The sequence below is a fragment of the Orussus abietinus genome, unplaced genomic scaffold (genome assembly GCF_000612105.2).
Source record: "Orussus abietinus isolate OABI.00-Male unplaced genomic scaffold, Oabi_2.0 scaffold891, whole genome shotgun sequence".
NCBI lineage: Eukaryota > Metazoa > Arthropoda > Insecta > Hymenoptera > Orussidae > Orussus > Orussus abietinus.
The window spans coordinates 5,683-20,157 of record NW_019395068.1 but is presented as its reverse complement, the minus strand read 5'-3'; the positions used below and the strand labels follow the sequence as shown (position 1 = coordinate 20,157).

Here is a 14,475-nt window from a genome sequence, read left to right as displayed (position 1 = left end):
CCCCTTTCAGTATCGTAAACAGAGCGCGCGAACTCGAGACAGCGTAAAAGGGATATAGAGACCGAGTATCTCTTCTTTTAGTCACCTTATATTTAATAGAATCATGATTAAGGGGAATTAGTCGACCCGATGTATCTTTTCCTTACCTCCTGCCGAAATGTGGCATGTAAATTATTTTATCCGGAGCGTCGGATTCGACTAACTCCTCTCTCTCTCTCTTCCTCCAGGGGCGTACCTGGAAGGAAGTATGGACCGATCGATTCGGTAATTTTCCTTTTTGCATCCCTTGGGCCATAAGCCCTATTAAGCCGAGAAGGCGTAATATTTTAAATTCGATCCGTAATAGACCAGGAATAGCGGTTGCTAGGCCGCGTTCGCTTGCGATAGCTATAAGCGCGACGGCCCGGCTCCGCGCGCGCGACGCTCGACTTCCGAGGGACGACCCACAACACGACGTCAGGGCCGTCAGGATATCGGCCGGAGGAAGCGTCGACGGGGCACCACCAGGGCGACATCCCGAACCTCACGGAAGGACGAATTTCCGCCACCCAGGGCGACACCGGCCTCTCTCCTCGGGCCATCTGAACCACGCAGGGGTCGGACCTGCAGAGGCCGCCGGATGCCGGACCCGCGGGGGCAGGGCCTCAGTTCGTCCTAGCGGCGTGAGGAGGCCCGCCCGCGGGGAGGGTGCCGACTTCCCGGCCAGGCGCCGGACCGGCGGGCAGGAGCCCACCTGCGAGNTGCAATTATTTGCAGTTCGAGTTCCCTTTCTTCGAATTAATTAATATTGTGAAATACCTCCGCGTTCCACGTCGAACCCGTTCGGTTCGCATCTATTTTACCATAATATCCCTCGACTTCCTACCTCCATTTTTATTATCGTCATTTTATAGTATTGTACCTCGCCGATAGAGTTTCCTGTCCCGGCTATCTCCTTTTTAAAGTGCCTACGGACCGATCAGCTGACGCCCCGCGTAGGAAATTATTCTAAATCCCTCGCGCGATCTATCTCCTTTAAGCTCGCGACTCGTCGAAAATTAAAGTTCCAATACCGTCTTCCCGTCGGAAGAAAGTTCGCGATCGAATATAATATTTCCCGGAACCGACGAGGTCCTTCATTAATTCTCCGATTTATTTGTTGCAAATACCTTAATTATTTTTCGGCAACCGTTGGGACTTTAGTAGTTTAAACACCTCGACGGTGCCTGGAATTATACCTGTCATTTTATATAGGAGGCGAGCGTCCCTATTTTCCTTATTCCCTATTTCCCTTACTTTTTCCTTAATATTACGGTGTATTATAATTCTTTTTGGGATCTCGCGAAATTATTGTAACTTAATTAATTTCTTGTCGACGCGCATGCGGCGCGCGAGCCTTAATTTTCCGAACTTATGTCGGGTTCACGCCTGTTGGCGATTTGTTAAATTTCTTTTCCGGAAAACCCATTTTCAAAAAGTCAGTTCTGAATTCCCTTTCTCGCTAAATAACTGTCGGGTTTTAGCCACTCGGCTCATAGTTCAAATCACTTCTGTTAATTACTTTTGGCAAACGCAAGTTAACTCGGGTGAATAAATCGTGTTGTGATTTGACCCTTTAATTTTGCAGCTTATTTTATTTATTCCAACAGGCAAACCTTTCCCTCAAAATCTCTAAAAGAAATCGGGTCCCTTCCGGACAGTTTGAATTACGGGAGTTAAGCGCCCTTACCTCGCCCATCTCCGCGGCCATTTCGGTGGCCAACCCAGCTGAGCTAGCCGACCCTTCGCTCTGACCGCGAAGCCCTTAGGAGGAGCAACACTTTTTGGGAAAGCCTTCACCGAGCGCGGGCCTCGGAGAAGCCGGGGCAAAACTCTTCGCCCTCGCCTTCCGGCTCCGCTCTCGCGGGGAGAGCCTGAGCCCTAGGGAAGGGCGGCCGAAGGGCCCCCGAAGTTTGGTGTCCTAGGGCGCCTGGCGCCCAACCGGAATCGGGTTAGTGGGTGTGCTCAGGGGTGGGTGCGAGCCAGGGCGAAGGATAGGGACATTGGGACGTAGGGCCCTTTTGTGAATCCAAAGGTATCCCCCTGAACGGGACCAACATTTGAAACGCCGTCACAATATATATATAAAATATTTTGGAGAACTTATTAAAGTATGTAATGTATGTATTATAAAATATGTAATAAAGCTCTAAATTTTTCTTTTTCATCCACCACCTAGAACTCGACAAAAATTCTCAAAAAAAGCTTATTTTTTCGCCGCGCCTGGGTAGTGTAACCCCTTAAACACTTAAGTCTTTGACTAATATTCTTTATGTTTCTAAAAGCTATTAAGCTTTGTAGCAAATAAAAAAATACTTACTAAAAACATAGAAGGGAAAATTATAATATGGCTAAGCAAAGATACAGAGAGCATGCAGAAGAAAACTAATACATGTATTTAATAAATTTTGCAACTGATTATTTTGCATTATTTCAACAGTTTGCAACATAATATAACTATTGTAATTTCTTGTGATTACTCATACTTCCATAATTAATTTAAAATTTCTAACGCGTTTTTATTTTTTAAAAAGCCCTTACGAAAAGTTGCACGCTTTCTATTAATTTGTAATATTTACTAACGGAGACCTTAGATTGATATGAAAAAAAAGCAGAGTGCATATGTAAAATGTACATTTGACTTTTGTTTAAAATTGGACGGGTTCTAATTCACTGTTCGTATTGTTCTGACCATTCGTACTGTTACACGTTATGGATTTTGTGCTTTACGCGTCAATCGGAAGCTACCATTAAAAAAGCTGTCGATAGGGTCAAATGGAGTAAATGTGAACGAGGAGTAATTATAAACGGGACCGGGATTTATTAAAAATTCAGTGGCTGTAACAGGCTGAACTGTTGAGCTGTATTGCATTAATTGCATAGCGACTAATGTTAACGCGCGAATCTCCTCTATTGTGAATTTTTAATAAATTCCAGCATTGTTTACAATTACTCCTAGTTCACATTTACCCTACTTGACCCTATGTTTTTCGTGAAGCATGTTAATATTGCATGCAATTGTCAATCTTATTGTTGTACTTTAATATGCCTGTGTTTTTACCAAAGGATATTTTGCATTAATTTTTAGTATTTATCAAAGAAAGACAGTAATTCGTTTTTTGAAAAACCGACTTGTTTTTTAAAGAGCTTTTTATACGCTACTATTAATTTTGTTCCTGTATTTGTACAGGGTGGCCACTAAAAGACTGAAAGATGTATATGTATCTGCAATGTTAGCCTTTAAGTCTTTCAGTGGCCACCCTATATATACCCAAATGTCTTTACGAAAGATAGTTTTTCATTATTGTTTAATGTTTACTAAACAATGTTACCGATTTGTTTTTGGAAGAGCTTTATATACGCGGTTGTTGATCTCGTTTCTTTACGTTAATATGTCTGTCTTCACGAGAAGATGTGAAGTTTTTCATTTACTATGCCTCCACCATCGGTATTTTATAAATTCGGATTTAACTCGGAAATGCGGTGTGGCGACGGGTTGGTAGTAAATAAGTCGATGATGGAGACGCACTCAATGTCGAATTTACCCAATCCGGTATTGAATAAATATCCATGGTGGAGACGTAGTTATTAATGTACAGCATTTACTAAACAAAGTTATGGATCCGTTTTTGGAAGACTTTGTATACGCTAACGTCAATGTAGTTTCTGTGTTATAATATGTCTAAGTGTCAGTATACTTAGATACAAAATGATGTGAGCGTTTCTTTTAATGTTTTGTATTTGATAATACACGTTACTGCATCTTTTTTTAATGCCTTTCATACACTATTATTAATGTAGCTCTTTTATTTTAATAAGCTTAAGAGTCTGTACGGAAAAATGTAAGATTTTCAATTAATGTTCAATATTTACCGAAGATTGTTATCGAACTTTTTTTAAGCTTTTTATATGGCATTGTCAATTTATGTTATTTACTTCAATAAATCCATGTAAAAGTTTATTAATAGGACTAAGAATTATTTATGACCCGATCATTTTACAGTAATATATATGGAATATTTTTATTAATAGTATGACAATATTTTTTGAATATCTGAACAAATATTCCTGTGGATATTATATGATTGTCCACCGGGCGGACATTCTGCGTTCCATGAATATTCATTGTATATCTTAAATATTTGCATCATATTCTGGGAACAATATTCGACGTAAATGTTCGTAGAACATTCACAAGATCCAATAGTGTTATCTGGGTTGACACACATCGATAGAATGGATAAAAGAATATTATAAATAATTATTACATACTTACTCAGAAACCACTCGAACAACCACCACAATATTGAACACCCACAAAATACCACTCAAAAATAATTATTCTTCGATTAATCACTGTTGAACATTCACAAAATGCCACTCAAAATTAATTATTCTTCGATTAATCACTAACCGTGACAGCATCGAAGAAGGTCTGATTATTACTGACTACAGATATCCCCTAGCCTGATCAGGTTCATTCCCTACCTATAGCGTGACGTCATCTCCGTGGCCGTCTAGCAGCGTAGTGCAAACTGACAAGATCGCTTGGCGCGAACATGAAGACGACGACGACGACGACGACGACGACGACAACGCCATATTTGAATGACATATTTTCGGCCGATAAATGCAAATACATGTACATATCTCTGCATTCAGTGCATCAAACCACATAATTTCGATTGTTTTGGAAAGGGAAAAATCCAAATAAATCATATACGTCCGCATTAACCGACAAAATTAATTTATTCGAAGCTGAGAAGTGTTCCTTTGAAAACATATTCTTGCTCGAGTAAAGGATACACCGTAGCGTCGCGCAATACTTTCACTTATTATATACTAGGCGCGAGACGCTACCGCGTCTCCTGATTTGAACAAATTTTGCGGTAGGCATTAATTCCGCGGAGGAGCGGCAAGCATCAGCGCGCCCATTCTGTGTTCAGACTTGCGAAAGCAGGCGGGGTCCCGAATTGGGAGACTTGCTATCATCGGCCGGCGGTTGCCCGAGTAACCTAGTTTAACTAGGCGAGATGGCAGAACGGAGTGCCAGGATTAAGTTGCGCCGAGGCCACCAGGACAAAGACGGCGATGAAGAAGACCTTCCGACGGGACGGACATTGCCAGAGGGATCACTGCTGAGTCTACATCTCGTCCCGGATCGTCCCGTTCAGCGGCAGCGTTGTCCCTTTTTTGCCGAGTGTTTTCTGCCGCATTCCGAAGAGCACTGTACTGTCAAGGAGTTTCCGAAGGGCGTCGTGCTGTCGCAACTTCACGAAGGATGCTGTACCGTTCCCGTCGGGAGGTCTACCGGCCGAAGCGCCTCAACGAAGCAACACCGGTGAACCGGAACAAGCTCGGGGGCCTCAGTAAATCGCAATCTTACTTTCGTCTCGCACCGTGAGCCGATTATCGATTGCTAATTTCCGATTATCGATTTTCGACCGCTTTTCGTAGCTTGCAGGTATTCCGTGCGCTTCCGATGAGTCGTTGCCCTTAAAGATCATTCTCGAGTGCTGCGCCGTCCCTCGATTGGGTTTCGTAGATCGCGTATTCACTCAGTGCCAGCCGCGGCTATTTTCCCGCGCCCGTGGGGCGAGACCTGTGTGTATTTCCTTGTGAAGCTGTCCGACGGGTTGTGTACCAATTTCTAGTCGATAGTATCGTCGGGAGAAAACCCTCACCCGCTCTCGCGTATCGTGCCCCTTATCGTGGATTTATGGATGGTATCTTATCGCTTATCGTGGCTGCCGGAGAGCAGGTTTGGGTGAGCGAGAGGTAGATAGAGTGCAAATACCGCAGGCCGACGCCATTCTCCCATGCGCATATATCGGGCGTCAGGCCGTTATAGAGGCACCGAGGGGTCCGTCATAGGCCCCTCCGACAGGGCGTGTGCCCTTTTTGGGTTCCCATGGAGGGGTCCCAAATTTGTTCCCCCCATCGAGCGGTCCGTCACGATCGTCAGGTGTTCCCGTAAAGTACAGTGCTCTGTTTCGACTCCGCAAGCGGAGTGAAGTAAATTGTAGTGCGCAATCTTGTAGGTCGAGTGTAATTGTACGAGACGGCAGTATTGTAATAAAAATCCCGCGGGAATCGTTTACCACAAACACGCGTCTTACGTTATTTGAGCATTATTCTTGTCCCGGGGATTTCAAAAGCGACTCCCCACTCATATCGTTTTCCATGCCGAACCCCCAACTGTGCCGTGCCGAGAGCGTGCGGTTCTCGCGGGGCTGAGTAGCCAATCGGGTACACCCTGTGAGATCTTGTCAACCAGGCTGGATCTAAGTGCCCCGGAAGCCGGACACCGGGATTCCGCGGTGCGCGTGCGCGCAACGCGCGACGCCCTTACACAAAGCAGGATTTCGGGTAAGTCGAAGTCCGAGCTTAGCCCCTACCGTTCTCAGATTTCAGGGAGTACAACTGTTCGTCGACCAGGGAAGGCAATTCCCGTTGCAATACTTAATGTCTAATTGTTTCGGAGATATGAGTCATGAAGATAAGGTAAAAATGAAAGTGAGCCGAGCTTGTGAAAGGGCCTATGCCTGGCTTATGAGCGACTAAATTCGTTGACGTCCTCCTTAAATGAATCCAGTCGTATGACTGCGCGTGAACACTTTCAGCCTGTAGCGTGCTCTAGGGTTGGAGGTCTTCTAAGAACCTCCTATACAACGGATCTTGATGCGCTTGGATCGCCGGAGTACCGAGTAGCAGAACTGTGGCTCGAGGTGTAGGTAACCTTCCTAAGAGTTCGATGGTTTCGGTTGCCGACTCGCTAGGAACTGAGAACAGAGAACCAGGATCTCCAAATTCGGGGTTGACTAACGTTGACGATGATCGATGACGAAGGTCAGTTGCGAAGAGTTTTCAACTACAGAGTAAGGCTTAAGGCATCCATTTGTTTGCCAGTTGCTGGTTTTAATGACGGATTTGCGCCGGCATTCCAGGTGGCGGGGATCCCATGATCTAGATAAGGGCGGTGGTGCAGGAGCATCGGATGCGCTGCAGAATTATCAGGATGATTTTTGGGTCGTTTGATGGCCTCCTGGTCTACTTGGGTTGGTAGTCTGATTTTTGTCAGGCAGACTCAAGACTTCCTTTCGGGCTACCGAATTATGATTATTTCGAAATTCACGTAAAGAATGCCGTAACAGGTGATACTATCGTTGCTTCGAATTCGAAATTTATCTTCCAATAACCAACTCATACTTGATGTAATGCACGCCTCTCTATTTTGAGGAAATAAAGACAATCTCATAACATACACCCAGCTGCCTGTTATTGAACAATGGTATAGACGACTTTGGTGAGGTATATTAAAAAAAAATATAAGGTAAATATTTTTTTTAGGTAAGAACGTCAAAATATAGCCCAAGGAAAAATTCATTCGGGGGTTTTTCAATACCTGTTCGAAAAATATGAAAATTTTTATAGAAAAGAACAAAAGGGTATCCGGATATCCGATCGTTGGCATAAGGGTTAAGCAAGAGGCGCAAAAATTGTTTAAGATTTTCTACAATATTTGTCTTTACGCGGTAGTTAATAATACAATACTTACAATTAACACGTTCCCTGCCGCGTGGAGAGTATACGCCCCACGATCTATTTACGACAGCGTACTCGTAATTTGTTTCGGCACTGAACGTGTTAACAAATTTTTGAAACATAATTATTCAAAATATAATCACTATAGTAAGATAATGGAGCGATTACAACATTGTTTGAGAGTACATAGCTTTACTAGAAACAGATTAAAACCTACCTACATATATATTGTCACAAACGTTTTCATTTGTACAGTTTTACACTCTTGCAGATCCTCTCAAAAGTGCTTAACCGTTTTAGTGCCACGCAGCGCGATCGCTCTTTTCTCGAACTGTGTCGCAATGTTTGGTCCCGATCGTCAATTCGCAACGCTGTCGCGCTTCATGGCACAATCCGACACGGATTTTTAAAAACCCCTGGCACTAAAACGGATAATAATTTCTTGTGTGAGGAACAATTGTAAAATTCTTGTAACTTGTAACACGCAGATTAGTACTTGCTTCATATTTGACAATTGACAAACAAAACCCAATATTGACAATTCGTTTTTTAATGACAGGCTCCCTCATTTTTCATTTATAATTCAAATTATTTAAATAATCAACTTAAAGTTATTCTAAGTATTAATTGTAATCTATCTGGTCTTTCAATTCTGCAGCATTAATTTTTTTCTCGGGGGTTCATCAGGATCCACAACTTGTGAAGCTAATTCGCTTTTTTGCAAATCGTTCTTATTCACTGCATTTGAAAAGTCTTCCTGATTTTCACTTTCAGTAGAACCCAGAGGATGTGTCTGGACAACAGGAGAAGTTGAAATTTCTTGCGGATTTAAAACTTGAGAAGCTGAAGATCCACCCTTTTGGGTGTTATTATTGTTAGTAGTACAAGCCTGAAACTTGTATAGGTCAATAGTAGCGCACTTAGTGCAATTAAATGTCTTGTAAATCCCAACCAAATAATTAGCCATTTCAAACATATTGGAACGCAAAGAAATAACGATAAACTGGGCATTTTTTGCCCTCTCTTTGATATAGTTGCTAACTATGGAAACGTTTTTGAAATCAAGTGCAGCATCGATTTCATCCATAAAATAGAGAGGTGTGGGCTTATAATGATGAAGAGCAAAGACCAATGCCAATGAACTCAGCGTTTTTTCCCCACCACTGAGGTTTGAGATGTTCTTCCAAGATTTCTTTGGGGGTCTAACACTAAAAACAATGCCTTCACTGAAGGCATCCAGAGAGTCAACTAGTTCAAGCTCGGCATCCCCACCCAATGTGATCATTCGATACATCTCTTTCAGTTTGCAAGTAATCAAACCAAACCCAGAAATAAATTCTTCGGCCCTGCGACGCCGGGCTAATTCATAAGTGTCTCTGAATTCATTCCTCTGTTTGGTAATGTCTTCGAACTCAGCGGCTCTCTTCAAGTACAAGGCATCCATCTCCTGATATTCTTGAATTAATTGCATATTTGGAACCTGTTCAGGAAGACTTTCCTTCGCCGATTGTAGAGCAGCAGCAATAGTTTTGCTATTCAGAGCCTTTACTTCTTCTTCCGTCATCTCTGGAAAGGGCTCACATATTTGACCAGGGACCAACTTCAGCTTCAGTGTGCCGATCCTTTTCGAATAATCGGAGAACGTATGGCGAAGATTCTCGACAATTCCTCGAATGTCCTGGACTCTTCTATCTAAGTCGATTTTGAAAGCTTTCATGTCCCTCTCCCGTGTTTGCATTTTCTCGAGCGCTTCCTTTAAGGTGGCCTCACTTTCTTCCTTGTCAACCAGTGCCGCATTTATCTCTGACAATTCGCCTAGGACGACTTTGGCTTCTTCCTCAAGTGTACCCTTTTCCTTTTGGATCTGTCGAATCCTCTCCTCACAATTATGAACGTCATCTTCCAAACTCTCGATTCTTTGTTCAGTTTTCCTGCTGTTTCTTTCTGCGGTTTTTATTTCTACCTGCAGCTTGCAGATTTCCGCTTTCGTTTTATCTAATGTCGTAGTCAAAGCAGTGATGACCTTGCGTTGCTCTTTTACTCTGCCGCCCGAAATCTCATCCATCTGCCGATTAATTTTCATTACCCGGTCCTCGATTGATTTGGAGATTTCCTCTTTATCATTTAAACCTTTTTCAGCAGTGGCCACAACATCGGTTAATGTTTCCAGCTTGGTTGGGTCATTTGCACTCTCGGATACCTTCTTTTTCTGAACAACGAGCTGTTTTTTTAGCAGTAGTAGCTGTTCCCTCAAAGCCTTCTCCTCAGTAGTGCATTTTTGGGCCTCAAGTTTCATTTCCGATAAAGCATTCGTTAGAGTGCGTACCTGGTCTTCTAACGGAACTTGTTCGACTCTTAAGCGATTACATTTTTCATAAATGGCATCCAAATTCACTTGTAACGTTTCGACATCTGCTGCGTTAGGTTCAGCTCGGATGATACTCTGGCCCATACGACCTCGACTAACCGTGCGGCCACCACCACTCATCGTCCCTAGAAGTGCACATTTTCTCTTATTGAATTTTACAAATCATTAAATAATTTTAAACTTAAGTACGGCTTTTTTAAGTACAATTAAAATATATATTCGTCTTTTCATACCTGACATTTCTATTAATTCCCCAGAAAGGGTAACTACCCGGTAACGTTTAGCACCATAAGCAATTCGCGTGGCTTGGTCCAAGTTGTCAACGACCAGGGTGTCCTGCAATTATTTATTGAGCAGTGACAGTTCTAATATCTTAAACTTTACACATTCTTGGAATCCAGGATTTCCAGTATTTAAATATCAGGATATATTGCAGCTTGTAGTAATTAATTTTAATCCTTAGTAATCAATTACTATATTAAATGAAATATGTTATATTGCATATGTCACGACAATATTTCAGACAATTTATGAAAACCTAAAGATTTTTTATTGGATTTTTAGTATGGTCTCGTTTCTGATTTTTTTCCAAAATATCAACCTCAATCTGCTACCTGTAATCCGTAGTAGAAGGCTGGTAAAACGTTCTTGTCCTCAACCTTAATCAAATCGAATAATCGGGGGACGTCCTCTGGTGTCTGAATTTTCTGATTACATTGCTTTAAAAACCGCTGCTGTTTTTCTAGTGGTATAAATGTAGCTCGACCAATGTCATTTTGACGAAGAAAAGTGATACACGCCTCCGCTGTTGTTACTTTGTCCACAACAATGTTATCCAGAGGACCACAGGCCGTTGACACTGCCACATCGTATTTGCTATCAATAGCACCCAAGTCACCCTAAAATATTATGGAGAAAGAAATATGTTTAAATCAAGTATTATAATTTACATATTTCATGAACAGTAAGGCACATATATAAAGTACTTTTCTTTTAGAAGATGCCCGTATACAATATTAACTTACTAAATTATTTACAGAAATGGATACATTTATATTAATTTAATGTAGAATTCATTAAGTCAAAACAGTAGATAATCAAAACGTTTATACGTTTATTTCTTTAACGAACTCTACCGAAAACCACGTGAACATTTTTGATAACTTCATATTTTTATATAAAAAAGCAAAATGATTCTTGCAGAAGAAAATAAAAAAGATATTTGCAAACACTAGCATCAATGTAAACTTTGTTACCAATCTGCCAAATATCCCAGGTATTCTCCCTTCCCTTTTTTCTCGCATCAGCACATCTAATACTCGATTCCTGGATCTACTGGCATTCATAGCGGCTCTTTTCTCTTCTACAATAAGCCTTGTATCTTTTAGCTGTGCACTAACAGATGCCTCTTCCTTTCTGACGTTATCCAAATCCTTTTGAGCTTTTTCCAAACTTTGTTCTGTAGCAGGTATCTTACAACTTAAAGTAGTGCTTCGTTGTTTACACGATTCAAATTTCCCTTCCGTGTCCTTCAAATCTTGCTCAAGTACTTCTAGCTTTTGCTTCTCTTTCTTTTCAATGGACGTGTACAAATTCAATTCAGATCTTGCAATTTCGTACACTGCTTTTGCATCATCCACTTCTTTCCGGCGGGTTATCAGTTCGGTCTCCAATGTCGTTCGCTGCTTCAGTAAAGGCGCAGTTTTCGTTTGCAAGCCTGCCATTAGGTTTGTCAAGGCATTTTCCTGCTTTGTTCGGTCTGCGACGTACTTTTCTGCAAGCTTCTGATATTCTTCAATGGTCTTCACATTCTTCGTTGGAACTTTCATCAAGTCATCTAACTTAGCTTTTTCCTGATGAAAATGAAAACTATAATAATCAAGATTGTTAATAGATGTCAACTACTAGGCTATTAACAAATAGACTAGAACATACTGCCTTTACAGAAGCCATAGTGGCTTTTCTCCGTTTGTTTGTCTCGATCAGTTCGGCGTGTAAAGCTTCGTCTTGTCTCTTGATTTTGTCGAAGTTCTCTGTGGCTGATTCCTTTTTGCGCACAAGAGAATCCCATTTTTTAGATTTATCTTTAATTTCAGTCATTAACTGTTCCTTTTCACGTTTAACTTCCTTCATTTGTTCTATTAGGCTATTTACATCTTTGTCCATATCGATTCTTTTGGCTTCTTGTTCGTTGAGCATCTCTGATGTTTCAAGTCTATTGAAATTAAACTTTAATCTTAAAATTAATTCTTATGTTTGATAAGAAAAAGTTTAGAATTCCGTACCTCTTGCAGTGATAAAGCTGATGCTGTAACCTTGTTATTTCATTTTCCAATTTCAAATACTCTACAGCGGAACGCATCGGCTCTTCTAAGTTAGACTTTTCTTTTTCCAGGATACGAAGACGATTTAATTTTTCAATCCTGTACTCTGACAACGTCTCAACTTTTTGTGACAATTTTTCTAAAGGTTCTTTATATCGAGTTGTACCAATAATATCTTCCAAAAACTCTAACATACCGATATCTCCCTCACTTTGTCCTTTTGGCTTCATCATTGCTATTTGTTCGACTTCTCCCTGATAAACAATTACAGAAATCAATAAGGTGAATAATGCAGGACAAATTTAAATTACGGTACATGTATACTATCTTACCTGAAGTATTAAAAAACGATTGTAATCCAAGTCGATACCATACGATCTTAACATTTTTGTAACTTCCTTGAATTGTATTTTTTTATCATTGTACTCATAATATGAAGTATTATCTTTATACACTGTTCTGGATATAATAAACTGACTATTGGGTACAACATCATATCCTCCTTCCGCCTGAAAAAAATATATAAATATTTCAAATGTTAAAAATAATGTAGATTTAAATACTGTCAATAAAAATGTTGCTGTTAGAAAATATTTACCTTATCTACAATTTGTTGGAAGTGTACCGCGACTTTACATCTTTTTATATTGGAAGATTGATTAGAATTATGAATTGCACCTGTTATTTTCTTTAACCGAAATTTATTTGATCGGCAACCGAATACGAATAACATTGAATCAATAACATTGCTTTTGCCACTACCGTTTGGACCTACTATTGCTGAGAATCGCTATGAAATTATAACAGTATAAATTAATACATTTAATATTTTTGTAACAATAAAATTATAGTTTAGGGCAGTTAATTCACCTCATGGAAAGGTCCAACAATTTGTTCACCTCCGTAGCTTTTAAAGTTTTCATTAACAATTTTTACAATCATCAATCTAGGCTCACCGGTCTTGATTTCTGCCATATTTCGAGGGGGTGGTGGTATATAGATTTCCTTGTTTATTCGCAAACTTCCTTCCTCATCACTATGGACCCCAATCTCCTCACTATCGCTTGCATCCATATCTTGGATTTCAACGTTTCTGTTAGAAATATTTGCAGACATTCTAAAAGTATTAACATGTCATTATTTCGTTATGAACATGAAACGAACATAAAACCACATAAATTGATATGCTAAGCAGTGTACAAAGAAATTAAAGATTTTAAGTATCAGCGGTCAGGGTTGTTCTTTAAACTCGTTGTGCTTTCCGGGAAAGACCCGCTGCCCATTGCATTGCGGCCTGTGGACCGACGATTTAAAGGCCATTCCAATCACAAGTGTACATTAGGAATTAAATGATACAAAAGAAATAATCCATTGCAGTCACATTATAAAATAAACATGAGAAGTGCATTTTTAATCACACATCTCCTTACGAGAAAACGTTACATTAATAGAGGCAGCCATTTTTTTTTTGTAGGTTAGCCTAGAGCTAAAATAAGAAGACACGTGTCCGAGTATTCATTCCAATGACCCTTATTTCTCGAGTTATCACATTTAAAACTACATACATATCCGTAACATATCATGTAAAATTTAAGGAAAAATTATCATTCGTGAGCATCGATTGTGACAATAGATAGAACCACGGCGCCGTTTGGCTGGGTCGTACAGTTGCAATGCCGTCGTCTAGATTGGGTCTTACTTTCCCGAAACATATATAAATCCCGAGGTCAGATTGCACCAACATTCATATTAAAATCCTTAATGAAGGATTACTTAAGCATTATTAAAATTAAGCGCCCAATTTCAGGTGGCCTCCTAACAGTGGATTTCAAATCTCGGTTGGCTTAATATTTGTCGGTACAAATGGCCCGGGGAAGTGGATTGCGCTAATAAGAAACTTTCAAGGAATTCGTCTGCGATCTTGTTTAATTTTTTTTATTTTGTTGAAAAACATTCTGAGAAACGTATTCTTTTATACGTGTGGTAAAAAAGTTTGAAGGGGTGAAATTACTCTAAAAAATTAAGCATTTAAGGCAATGATTTCACAATTTTACCCTTTACTGATTTTAATGGAACAAAATTCAAAACTATTTTTTTTATTTTTAAGATATATTTTGTTACAAAATATAACATGCTATGTGTTTAGCACGGGGATTTATTACGGCTATGCACTCAATTATTACTTTATGGGTATACTTTCGTCAAATTTAATTTTCATAT

General features: G+C 40.3%; 1 protein-coding gene across 2 annotated transcripts; it reads right to left on the bottom strand.

Moving 5' to 3' along the window:
- Window positions 1–8,095: 8,095 nt before the first annotated feature.
- LOC105697009 (structural maintenance of chromosomes protein 4) lies at window positions 8,096–13,375 on the bottom strand. 2 transcript variants are annotated; one of them, XM_023433630.1, is made up of 9 exons: window positions 13,126–13,375; window positions 12,854–13,045; window positions 12,588–12,764; window positions 12,217–12,509; window positions 11,867–12,146; window positions 11,188–11,784; window positions 10,546–10,830; window positions 10,165–10,267; window positions 8,096–10,056 (listed from the first exon to the last, which is right to left on the bottom strand). In XM_023433630.1, the coding sequence occupies exons 1-9, from the start codon at window positions 13,369–13,371 to the stop codon at window positions 8,210–8,212; spliced, it is 4,020 nt and encodes a 1,339-aa protein (XP_023289398.1). In that variant the 5' UTR covers window positions 13,372–13,375; the 3' UTR covers window positions 8,096–8,209. The 2 variants fall into 2 exon arrangements, with proteins under 2 accessions (XP_023289398.1, XP_012275364.1); XM_012419941.2 differs by having other exon boundaries at window positions 13,212–13,375.
- Between the last annotated feature and the right edge of the window lie 1,100 nt (window positions 13,376–14,475).